Consider the following 13,292-nt stretch of genomic DNA (forward strand, 5'->3'; position numbering starts at 1 on the left):
TCTGCTAAAATGAGGTAAAATTACATTGATTTGGTGGAACCTACAAAAAAAATCTGTTATTTCAAGAAATCCATTGTTTGGCAGTCCATTAAAAAAAGATTCTACTGTATATACTTCCCTCATACAAATAGTTTGTTTTTCCATTATATATATAGATAATTCCCATACACATTACATTGAAGTGTATTTGAAAGAGATTATGCAGAAGTAATTAACCATATATGCAAAGACTATAAGTAATTGTTGGTGTCTTCACTATCATGCTTATTAGTTTCTTAAAATAATTAAAGAATGTAATTATTCTGGCTTAACTTTAAACATAGTTTAGTAAATGCAAACTATATTTAAAGTTAAGCCAAAATTCTATTTAATGTCAAATCTGTTTTCCAAAAACTTAGATGGATATTAGTCTGGACAATTATTGGTGCCAGTGAAATGATATTAATATTCCAAATTGATGGTAGTATGATTACAAATTGAAATTAGTCTCTGACTGTGAAGGAATTCTGTTGTAAGTCAAACATAAAAAATAATGGCAAAAATTGGAAAACAGTTCCAAACATTGCACATAAGTTTATATATTATAATCAGTTACTGGGCGTAATACAATACAGCAATGACGTTTAGTGTATGGACCTTCAAAATTTAATATTTAATTAATTAATTGGTATTTTTATTAACAAAGATTCACAGAAACACAGATGGTTAAGCACCTTCAAGGAACTATATTAAGGGAATATGTTTTATACAAAGATTATAAAACTAAAAATATATCAAAGAAACTTAAGTTTGTCTTCACATCTCTGTTTGTTCCTAATGATTGTACATGACAGTCTTCCATTACAGAGACAATCTTTTATTAGAACATTTATTAACATTTTATTTTTCTGTTTCACATATTTTCATTAGAGGCATAGCCTCTAATGAAAATATGTTAATATATATAAATTGTTCTGTTTCACATATTTTCATTAGAGGCATAGCCTCTAATGAAAATATGTGAAACAGTTTTAAAATGGCTCTGATGATAATGCCAAAAATTAAAAATAAATTGTTTTGATTAAAATTTGTCTTCACATCTCATGACAGTTTCTTTAATATATTTTTAATGTATAAAATACTGTTAGTCATTTTAATCACAGATATAAGGTTAAGAATAAAAATAAAATTAGTTTATATATAGTTTATTTAACCATATTAAAAGTAGAATGATTATATGAATCAAACAACTCTGCTGAAAGTTATTTATGTTTTCAATTTTTTTCAAAGTGATGCAAATCCAAATGATAGTACAGTAAACTCTCGTATAATGCAATGAAAAAATTGTGACTAGTATTCATACAAAATTCTAATATTCATCTAGACATATATCTTTTCTTCTTCAACTTTTAGGTCTAGGTTTAAACTTGCATAATAACATCTGATAATGCATGTCTCCATAACATGATTTCCTATAATGCAGAACTTATTCTCTGTGTTGTATGGGATTCTGCTGTAAAATGTGAATATGTCAGTTAATTTGTATATAGTTATTCTCCATTATGGTATTACATTTAACATTTAATAATTGTACTGTGTTATTAGTGAATGCAATTGTTTATTTGTATTCAAAGAAAATGTTGTTTTATTACATTAGTTTTGGCCATTGTAAGTAGAGGGCTGAATGTATTCATTTGTTATATATTGTCTTATGCTTTAAGCATGATGATTTATAATCTTTTGTGCATCTTTTTGAAACTTGAATGTGTTGCTCACTTGCCAAATCCATTAACTTCATAAAACAAAAAGTGGTGAAAAGTGACAAAATAATATACACTCATTTTTAAAATTCCTTTTAAAATATAAATTCAAATAAAAATCGTAAAATGTATTATTGTAGATGTAGCTTTTATTTAACGATGTATAAAATGTATAAGCTAGCATAGATATGCTATAATCGTTATTATTATGATTTTGGTGTAATTGAGGGAGTTAATCGATTTGGCAAGTGAAAAATGTAATAACATCAAATTTAGTTTTAACGCAGTTTTTATTATAGAGAAACTTCATTATCGTACATTTTTTATTAAAGATTTTTTGCAAAAATGAATAATAATTGTTCTGCTAGTGTTGCAATGGTTGTCATTATTATTTTGTTTAAATTGGTTATTCAGCAACATAAGTGATGTCTTCTTCATCAGCTGTATTTGAGCTCCCATCATGTCGATTTGTTCTTAAATTTTTATAAGAATCATGTTTAATAGGAAAAATGAAAAAATTATTTTTAGTCTCATCCATCATGATATAACAGTATATGTAACTTTGTTTTAATTTTTGTGGCAATTGTTTTTAGAAAAAAAAATTTTTTAATATTCCACAAGTATACTTACTTCTGTGGCAGTTGGACTGTAACTAACTAATTTCTTGTACTTTTAGTGATGAGATAACATTAAATATTTTACCATTATCTACAAAGCATTGGTCAGTGCACACTGCAGTTGCAATGCTGAAGTGTGCACTGGTGGATTTACGTTACAGTATGGGGTGCATTCTTTTATTCCTTCGCGTAACTTCGCGCGAGCGACATCCGTTTAAAAATTCCTGCAGAACGCGTTCCTAAATTCTGGTCGGAGTGCGTGCCGTCGAACGGCAAAAACGGCCGTTTGTAGCAGTAGTTTGCGGAAAGCAACATGGCGTCCTCCATGGCTCAGATAGTTTCGTTTCGAGGTACATTATGTGGTTTTATGAATGAAAATTTAGAAGTTGTGAAAGCGCAAGTTAGTGCACACAGTGATGTAAGTGTCTTTTCGAATTTTTTTTCGGATGGTAGCCGGCATTCTAATTTTTTTTCGTGGCTGTTTTGGATGCTCTTTCAATAAATAATCCATTTTATGGTTAAATTTTACAATTGGGATTCTTCTTTTGCCTTTAAAAGCTCATATTTTAGAATTATAGATTCCTCAATCACGAGACTATCGATAGTGCGAGCGCCACCATGTTTTTTTCTTTCACCATCGTTCCTAAATGCCTACAAACAGCAGCGCACTCCTGTAGTAGCGGAGACGCAGAGCGACCGCTATTAACGAACACACCCATGGATTGGCTTCTGAAATAAATAAAATTTATTTTGATGGCCAATAAAATTTTTCCATTACATGGTATTAATCCTTATTATTAGGGAAACTTTTTATAAATATAAAAAATTACGTGTATATCAAGTGCTTTTAGAAACTAAAATTTAAAAAATTTGAAATGTCGAGTTAATCGATCTGGCTTGTGAATGGCTCAAATATCAATGGATATTGAAAAGGTTTTCTAATTTAATAGCACATTCACATTTCTTTGTAAGCAATCATCATTTCATTTTGTTATATCTTCCATATTGATTTATACATGTTACAACCATCCTCATTTTCTATTGGGTTTGGACTTCTCATTTTTGCTTACAATAATAGAAGTTAAAATGTTTTTTAATTTAATTTTCTGGATCCTTTCTATGTTACAGAGGTGAAAAGTATTTGATTTTTGTTTTCTCATTATTTTTCAGAGCTTTACAATTTATGAGAGTCATTATTTTGACATGTCACTTCACCAGATTAACTAGTTGGGCAGTCAGTAAAATTAGCCAGGAAGTTAGCATCCAACAAAAAGGGTTTGGGGAGAACATTGTAAACTATATCAAGAGATAAAATTCAATGTTGCAATTTTTTAAATGAAATTGCTATTTCTTTTAAATTAGAAAATTGTGTATGGTCTACTTTGGGCTTAAGCCCTTAAATGATGTGTTCAAAAGTCTCTGAAGTTAATTTCTCACCCAAAAGCAATGATCTTATTCAAATACATTTTGATGTTTCCACTTTCATCAGATCAGATAGTATTAATAGGTGATGTTCAACTTATTTTTCTGCATGGCATATCTGACGTAACTGATAATTTGTTTCTGATAATATTGCTTTGTGATTCATTGGAATTATTGAGCTCTTTCATCTGAAGATGATAACTAGTGAGAGAAATTGTGATGGATAGATATAATGTAATATAAACACCCATTATAGAAATTTAAAAAAATACAAAAGTGAACTTTTTAATGAATGTGTGATACATCGAAGTTGATTTTTAATAGAAGTAAATAATTTACACAGAATAATTAGACTGAAACAGTAATATCAATCTCTATAACATTTAAAAATATCCAAACATATTTTTTTAACTAAATAAATTTAGAAATAGTCTGTTATCTAACAGTAAAGAGAATTTAAAATAGAGGAAGTATGTATTAATCAGATTGTACTGCTACTGCAATTGTTTCTTTGAGGTAATTTGAAGATAATCATAAATAGAATAAAATATAATATTAATTATGTCTAAATAATTTTAATTAAGTTATCAAACAGAATTAGAGAGACTTAATTTTTTTGTATTAAATACAAAACTTTCTTTACAGAGTATTAAATGTTTTGAGGCATTGGGTAGACCATCATTACTATGATTTTGAAAGAGATCCACAACTGCTTGTAAATCTTCGAAACTTTCTAGACACTGTGAAGAGTAAAAATATGAGAAAATGGGTAGAATCCATTAATAAAGTCATTTTACGTAGAGTAAGTCTTTACTTTTAATAACTCATTGGATAATTTTATTGAAATATTTTAAAAGATCTGACAACAAAAAAGAACAAATTATTAAATTATAGAAATTTACTCTTTATTTTAGAGTGAATGTGTTGAAGAACCAAGAGAGTTTACATTTAGCTATGAGAAGACGCCTCCTCAAATTGAATGGCATTTGAGTAATTCTCCTGAAAAATTTGACCTCTTGACAGTAAGTTCATTTAGTCATTAGCTCTGTGTAAAAGCAAATTTTTGTGTCCCTTGCCTGGAACCAGTTGTTTATATTTTGTTATAAATGTCATTTCTCATTGGACTATGTGCTTTTGTTAATGTTACCATGACTATAGCTTGCATGATACAATAAGAAGAATTACTTTAAGTAACTTTCCAAACTTACCTTAAAACCTTTTAGCTCACTTTTAGTAGCTTTCAAAATATTTTAAAGTGTTAGTTATATTTTTGAATGTATGATCAATATTAATAAAAAAAATTAAAAATAAAATTGATATTTTAAAGACTAGCATAATAACTATATTTTAAAACAAAATTTACAGTAGAACCTCGATTATCCGCCCTAATTGGGGACTGGGGTTGGTCGGATAATTGAAAAGTCGGATAACCGAAAAGTATGAAAAAATCCATTATTAGTGTAGTATATTATTATATCCCTTGTAATTAGTATATTAGTATATCGCTATTAACCTATTTTGCGTTGAATTTTCATCGATGTTAAGCCTAACAAAAATTTTTTAAAATAATAATTGTCGCTATTGTATCGTTAAAAATTAGAAAATTAAGCTTCGTTTAAATACTGGCTCCCTTTCATGGTCGAATGAGTGTTGCCAGCTAAAACATGTAAAAATAATATTAAAGTAGCCAAGACATAGCCAAATATTGTAGCGCCACATCACTAGCGGACATTTGAAATTTGCTGACTAGGACGGTCGGTTAACCGAGGGGTCGGTTGATCGGGGGTCGGATAATCGAGGTTCTACTGTATAATTGAGTTTAGGATAAACTATTCTGAAAATGTTAGATAATTAAGGAAAGAATACAATAATTAAACATATCTACAAAATAATAATTTAATAATAGTCAAATAAATTTCAAAACATTCAAAATATTGATTCTCTATTCATGTGAAAATTTTTTAAACCCTCTTCATCAAGATGATGATCTCGCTATCTGTTTAAATATGCTTACAAGACTTTTATAACAGGTGAGTCTTCCAAACCAGTCAGTCCTTATAACTAAAAGTTATTGGGGAATACATTGAACACAAACTCATTAAAACTAATAGGTGTATGGAAAAAATCTGCCCAAAATATCCCAGGCTCTAGCTAATAGCCAATAATTTTAAATTATACTACAGGTGCTATAATTTGAAAGTATGTGGAATGCCATAGAACATTGTAGAACCTTTTTCAATTGATTTTCTGCTTCTTTCAAAATGACAATGAAAGAAAATGCTTTTTTTTATGCCTGAGTGTACAAATTTTATACATTAATAAAGAACCAGGAAAAAGTTTACTGTAAAGCATTTTGCAAATGAAGGCATTTCAAAACACAATATGTTGCATTCTCCAATGTTTTTAGAATAGATTATAACTACAAAGAAGAAGAAGGGAGTCTGGTAGAAAAGTAAAAATTCTAATGAAAGCAAAAGATTGGAAAGATCGAAGAGGCCCTTTGAAGATAGCAACATAGTTTCAATTTAATCTGTAGCCCTGAATATTAAAATTTTATGTAGTTTGCTCCATGAATCTTTTAGTGTGTTATTTTGTTTTTAATATCAAAAGAAGCTGGTAATTCTGGACAGAAAGAACATTTAAAGACTGATGGCAAAATTCTCTGAAAAGTTCATTTTGGATGACTAATCTTTACTTCATCCTCTAGCAGTGTTTCTCAGTAGGGGTGATATCGCCCCATGTGGGCGTTTTTCCATGTTGAGGGGGCGATTAATAACAATTTATATTTTTGGGGGCGAAAAACAATTTTCTGGGCGATATAGTAAAAAATTATATTAATTTAATTTAAGAATAATTAGATATTTTATTTGTTATATCGTACAATAATTAAACAAATAACATTATACTAGTCACTAATCTATACAATGCAGTACAAATTTGGCATTAGCCTTGGCCCTGGGCATCGGAATTTTGAAGTGAAGGGGGCAACGATTCGTTAGAGGTTGAGAAACACTGCTCTAGCACTTGACAGTCAGTGGTAATAATGGCTTTTGTACCAGTGATAGTTCTTTACACTTGCTAATGTAATGTTTTCCAAGAAAAGAAATTAGAAGATAAAGGTTTGGTTTGGATTGCAATGGAACTAAAAGGATTGAGTCCTAATCAAAAAACCAAGTTTTACCATCAATGCCCAGTGATATTTAAATGAATGTATGAGACATTACTGATTCCTTATATTCTAAAGGAATAATCTCAAACAGAATATGTCTTATACCTAGATCCGGCAAGTTTCCATTATTCCAAAACTATACTACATTACCTGCAGCTAGAAAACATCACCTTTGTCAAAAGGTGACAAAGGTGTGTCACCTTTGTCTTTTTGACAAAGGAACGACACCACTATCTGCTAATTTGACAGAAATTAGATCAATTGAGAATTTTTGGGTAATTCTCAAGTCAGCTATTTACAAAAAAAAAAGGAAGGTAAAATCAGGAATCAGCTGATCAATCGTGTAAAGCAGTGTTTTTCAACCATCAATCCATGGACCAATGCCAGTCCACAAAAAATATACAACTGTACTACTGAAGCAGATGCACTTGATTACAGGTGATAGTTAAACAGAAATCTAGAGTTATTGAATGTATTTTGTTATGTACAGTAACTGTGTATGTGGGTACTTCAAAAAGTTTGTGGGAAAGTCTGTAACTAAAAATTGTTTGGAAGGATTTTGATTTCAATGCAACTGAACGTTCTTGTACCCACGTGTTATAACATGTTCAAACATAAACCCTTAAATGCAGGTAAGAACGCAGTGCCACCAGTTGAAAGTCAAGCGCCATTCAAGCAACATGGAATCCACCAAAATCGAGACCAGAACAAACAAAGTTCATGGTGAAACTTGGTTGGGAGAATAGGCAAATCATTGATGCTCTGAAACAAATTTATGGTGATAACGCTCCAAAGAAGTCGACAACCTTCAAATGATAAGTTGCTGAAAGGTACCAATTTTCCATCAGTTGAAGATGTAAAAAGAGCTGCTCTGACATGGTTCAGATCACAAGACCCTCAATTCTATTCAGACGAACTTAAAGGCTTGTATCAACGTTTGCAGAAGTGTATCGACCTTAATGGAGCATATGTTGAAAAATAAACATCATAACTGAAATCAATTTTTCATACTATCCGTTTTCCATTAACTTTTTGAAGCCCCCTTGTATAAGCATATGTAAGTTTAATAAATAAGCATAATTCGTTGTTGCATATAACTCGGCCTATGTGAAATCGTTATGATTTTACTGTCTGCAATGAGAAAAAGGATGAAAAACAATAGTATAAAGCACTGTTCAAAAATGTGAACCAAAATCTCATATAGAAACTTCACTGCATGCCTGAAGTCAAATCAACCATATTTGACAATGGGACTTGCAGAATTCCAAAAAAAAAAAAATTGTGTGCAGCTTTTTGTCACATTTCAATTGACAGTTCATAGACTTTTTTTGAAGGTAAAAAAACTATGTTGCATAAACTTATGTGAATTTTTTTTCAGATGCCCATTGATTATCAAGTGTTTCATAATCAAACAAAAACTTACCTTAAGATGATTTCATTAATTTTTTTTCTAGTTGCATCCTATTGAAATTGCCAGGCAGCTGACACTATTAGAATTTGACTTATATCGAGCTATAAAGCCATCAGAACTTGTGGGAAGCGTGTGGACCAAAAAAGATAAACACAAAACATCCCCAAATCTTTTAAAAATGATGCGACATTCATCATCGGTAACAATTACGAGGCATTTTTTTTTCTAAAGTAGTAGGTTTTATTTTAACATGTCTTTTATCATTACAGTTTAGCTTCTGGTTAATGAAATGTGTACTGGAAACAGAAAATGTAGAAGAAAGAGTAGCTGTCGTCTCTAGAATATTAGAAATTATGATTGTTCTTCAGGAACTTAATAATTTTAATGGAGTCGTGGAAGTAGTTGGTGCTATGAATTCAGCTAGTGTTCATCGTCTAGAACATACGCATAGTGTTTGTATTTTTATATTTATAATTTAGAAAAGAGAAACCAAAATTGATTTTGCTCGTCTTTCAAACAATGTTTGTTCAGTTAGAATTAAAGTTAAATTCTATCATTTTTATTTTAGGCAATCAAATACAGTTTAAAGAAAGCTTTGGAAGAAGCACAAGAGTTAAATTCGGATCATTTCAAGAAATATCAAGAAAAACTGAGATCGATCAATCCTCCTTGTGTGCCATTTTGTGGTATGTATGTTTTCATAAAATGAAAAATTAAATGTACATTGTTTTTCAGGACAGAGAACAATAATTATAATTCATTTAAAACTTTGAAGTATTTGAAATGAATAAATATTAAATTTCCAGATAAATTTTGAGATTATTGGTTTTATATCCAAAATTCTGTAAAGCATTCATCTATAAATGTCTTTTGAACGTGAATTATTGACATATAACATTTGCAGTTGGCGAAGCTCACAATCATTCTCCTATAATGTAATGTATCTATGTGTTCCTGAAAATTTCCATATTGTGGTGTTTTGCAGAAGAAAAAAAATAGTGTTTACAGGATTGGTAGATACAGAGACCTAAACATTTAAAACTCAATTAAGTTTTAAAACATTATTATTTCAAGCTTTGCCCTGGGATTCCAACCGGGATGCATATTCACATTTGCACTGCCACATTAAATACTCTAACCAGCACACAGACTGAAAAGAATGACATTTTACACTCAGAACATGCTTGAATGAAATGAAATATGTGTGTTGAGTATTTCTTTGTGGATCACTACTTTTGGCCCAGTGGCATGTTTTACATTAACATATTATTCCATAGCACCAAGCATAGTCTCTCAGAAAATCACATACAAGTTAACAGTTTTGTGCTTTTGTTTTCTTATTCATCTGACACATAAGAAACTGTACCTTTTTAATCGACCAATATATTTATTTATTTATTTTCTGTTTCTATAGGAATGTATTTAACAAATATCTTACACATCGAAGAGGGTAATCCCGACTTTTTGCCCAATTCTGAACTGATAAATTTCAGTAAAAGAAGGAGAGTGGCAGAGATTACAGGCGAAATTCAGCAGTATCAAAATCAACCATATTGCCTAACAGTTCAGAGCGACATCAGGGTATGTTCGTCAGTCATATAAATTGATTTTTAATTAAAATTATTATACAAGTAATGTTTTATTCTGTTTCAGCATTTTGTTGAAAATTTGGATCCTCTTGATGGAAGAACGGAAAAAGAATTTGAAGACTATTTGTACAGTAAATCGTTGGAAATTGAACCCAGAGGCTGCAAACCACCCAAATTTGTAAGAGAATTAAATTATAAAGCAACTAAAATAATTATTTCTTTTGACACGATGTAATCTGTTTCCATTTAGCCCCGAAAATGGCCAGATATTCCCTTAAAATCGCCAGGCATCAAAGCTAGATTATCCGGTCGCTCCGCTCATCATCCTCCGCCACTTCCGACGGATTTGCACAGTTTCAGCTTGAGTACTCAACAAATTAACCAGGACGAAGACGATAGTACATCTCCTTGCGTGACCACTCCTCCCACGCCTTCTACTCCTCTGACGCCTCCGCCACATTCGGCCACATCGTTAAACAGTGATCATAGTGTATTTGCGCATGTGATGATAGGAACAGGTAATCAGATGGGAGCTTGTAATAAATAGTTCTAATAAATAAATATGGGTTTGGAAATTTACTGAGTTATAATTTACATAGGAACATCGTCGATGCCAGCTGTCTCCACCAACAATACCGTGGGACCAACGAATAACATCGTGGTGCCACCGCCTCTACCGTTGCCTCCTTCAATACAGCCGCCACCTCTTCCACCCAGAAGAAAGAGGGAACTTTCCTTGGGCGACACTTCTCCGAAGACAAAACAGGCTCCGGACGCACCCCTGTTGCCTCCGCGAGAGACGAGTCCGCCTCCGCTCCCGCCGCGCAGGGACCCTGGCGGATCGGGAACTCTACCTCGTACGCATTCCTCATCTCACCTGACGTATCCACACCGACCTCCGTGCACCTGGAGTGGTCTTCCGGTGGACGCCACCCTGCCCCGTCGCAATTCGGCACTAGAGATGTCTCTTGCTCCTCCACCCGCGCCCAGGCGGCACTCTCAGACTCTGGCCAACGGGCCGTCGTCCTCCGCCGTGCACTCGACGGCACTTAACAGTTCTTCTGTGATAGAGACTTCCACTCCGGCCGCGGGACCCTCCACCTCTTCTGCCACTCGTCCTCTACAGATGGGCGGGGGTACACCGCAGTTACCTCCGAAGACATACAGACAGACGTTATTGATGAACAACCATACGGCTGCTAGATAGTTAATCATTTATTTTATTATTATGTATAGACAAAAAACTATTTCGGCCAAACGAGAGCCACGCTCCCGGCAGCAAAATGTAATGTAAATAGTGCAGAAGAGACCAGATCGTAGGGCAGCGAGAGAATTGGACTCAGCCGCCGACCCGCGAATTTCTTTTCCGAGTCGACGCGTTTCCCGCACGGGAATGACGGAAGGCATCTGTACAGAATTCGCTCCGACGACAGACCGGGGCCCGACACTGGACGTTAATCGAAACTTTCCCAAACTTGTATTTATTTCTTATTTTTACTATGATTTGTATAAACTGGGAAGAATGTAAAAGGCCCTCGTAAGAGATAATGGGAAAAATAAATTGTAGAAATTCGTAATTTTACGTTTAATATTTACATTCGTAAATAAAGGAAAGAAAAATTTTGATAAATGTTGGTAGTATTTTGTGCAAATGCGGATGGTACTTTGGCATCCTCAGTTGTCTGAGATCCACCAGGACAAATGCAAAAGACAATGCCGATCCTTCCCGGAACATAGACATTCCATTCTCCAATCCAATTTGCAAACTGTTGACATCCTAGTCGAGCTGGATGCAACCAGATAAAACTACGATATACCGGTTAGGGGTCAGTGCCCGTCCAATCGCTAGCAAGGTGGAGCTTTTCGGATTTTATTCACGCATCTAACATCTAAATAGGGGCTGGTTTTCCATAAGTGTTCTCTCAAGCATTCCCTTGGCACACCTAGCTGTTCTACTAATCAAACCTATTGTTAAAATTACAGCTAAGCAGAAAAAAGACTATTATTAAGTTTATTTGAAATTTTTCTAACTATGGTAAAACCCGTATAAAGCAGAATTTCACAGTACCAGATTTCATTCCCGCTTTGACAGGTTTCCATTTGGATGGGTTTTACCATATATTATTGTCATCTTTAATTCTTTTGTAAAATTTCCAAATCTCGATGACTAAAGCGGGTTTATCTTTAATCTGTTTACATTTCATCTGGGTACTGCCTGATCCAAACAAAATAATTTTTCGTAGGCCTATACATTAACTGTGTTATTTTGAGACTGCGTAGATTGGCAATTCCCAAAGTGGGTGTCCAGACCACTTTTGAGAAAGTGTGTGCCCACTTTGTGGTCATCTGGGCACTCTTCAAGACGAGAGGACAAAATTAACTTCAAAAAATATTTGTATATAGGTTACCGTAAATTAGAAATACACGAACTAAAAGGGGGTGGTGCAAAAAGTTTGGGTAATACCAAGTTAAATGATCTGAGCCTCAAATGGGAAGTTTGTGGCAAATCATTTTCTTTTGTTGTGACTAAACATTGGAAACGATTTTCGTTATCATCGTTAGATTAGGTTATGTATTGTTTCGACTGCTTTGTTTTTTGTGTGTCGAAAATATTTATAAACAAAAACAAAGGAGCGAGCTGTACTCCTAAGTATGATATCTTGTCGACCATCTTCAATTTATTCTTTAATAAATAAAAGTTAACATCTTTATGACCACTTTTCCATCTTTACAAAATATTTAAATATATTATTATGCAAATTAATATAAAAATAACTTAAAATTTAAGTAAAATCTGTTGATTTTTGGTCGCGTGTTCCCCTTTTCCTATTTACTCTGTTAAAATGATCTCTAATGCTATTTCATTTAGTGCTTTGTCATCTAGGAATGTATCCCTCACATTAATTAAGTGGGTCTTACTGTATTATCTATTATCGATTGTTGTGCTGTGGATATAGATATGATCTTTTTATCATTGATGCGATTGTGGCAAATATCTCGAAGGCCTTGGGTTCTTAATTTGTGGTTATTGAATACTCGTTTTACAATCCATTCCAGTTCATCATGGAAAACACTCCCTGCTCGCTCGAATGTTGTGCTAGAGCTGCGGTTAGTTTTTATTAACATTATATCAGTTTTTTCCCAACCTTTGAATCAACAATTTATTTGTGTATCCTATGTACATTACATTTCTATCAAATTGCTGTCACAAAACAGTATGGAAAACACCCGGGGTTCTGCCATTTTCTATCTTGTCTTTATTGTTGGCAAGTAGTTTGTATATGTTTAAATTGCATTTATACTCCAAAATGGCACTTAATTGTTTGGCCAATACCTAGTAGGTTG

General features: G+C 32.8%; 1 protein-coding gene across 1 annotated transcript in view; it reads left to right on the forward strand.

Moving 5' to 3' along the window:
- LOC111634592 (son of sevenless homolog 1-like) overlaps nt 1-11,972 on the forward strand; it is a 76,171-nt gene extending 64,199 nt beyond the window's left edge. The window contains exons 17-25 of the mRNA XM_023379410.1: nt 4,424-4,580; nt 4,693-4,800; nt 8,402-8,557; nt 8,628-8,810; nt 8,927-9,044; nt 9,773-9,939; nt 10,012-10,125; nt 10,198-10,465; nt 10,547-11,972. Coding sequence (XP_023235178.1) covers nt 4,424-4,580; nt 4,693-4,800; nt 8,402-8,557; nt 8,628-8,810; nt 8,927-9,044; nt 9,773-9,939; nt 10,012-10,125; nt 10,198-10,465; nt 10,547-11,154 — 1,879 coding nt within the window. The 3' untranslated portion in view covers nt 11,155-11,972. The remainder of the gene's footprint in view (nt 1-4,423; nt 4,581-4,692; nt 4,801-8,401; nt 8,558-8,627; nt 8,811-8,926; nt 9,045-9,772; nt 9,940-10,011; nt 10,126-10,197; nt 10,466-10,546) is intronic.
- Nucleotides 11,973-13,292: the final 1,320 nt, after the last annotated feature.

This window comes from Centruroides sculpturatus, unplaced genomic scaffold, assembly GCF_000671375.1.
Source record: "Centruroides sculpturatus isolate CEXI.00-Female unplaced genomic scaffold, Cexi_2.0 scaffold825, whole genome shotgun sequence".
NCBI lineage: Eukaryota > Metazoa > Arthropoda > Arachnida > Scorpiones > Buthidae > Centruroides > Centruroides sculpturatus.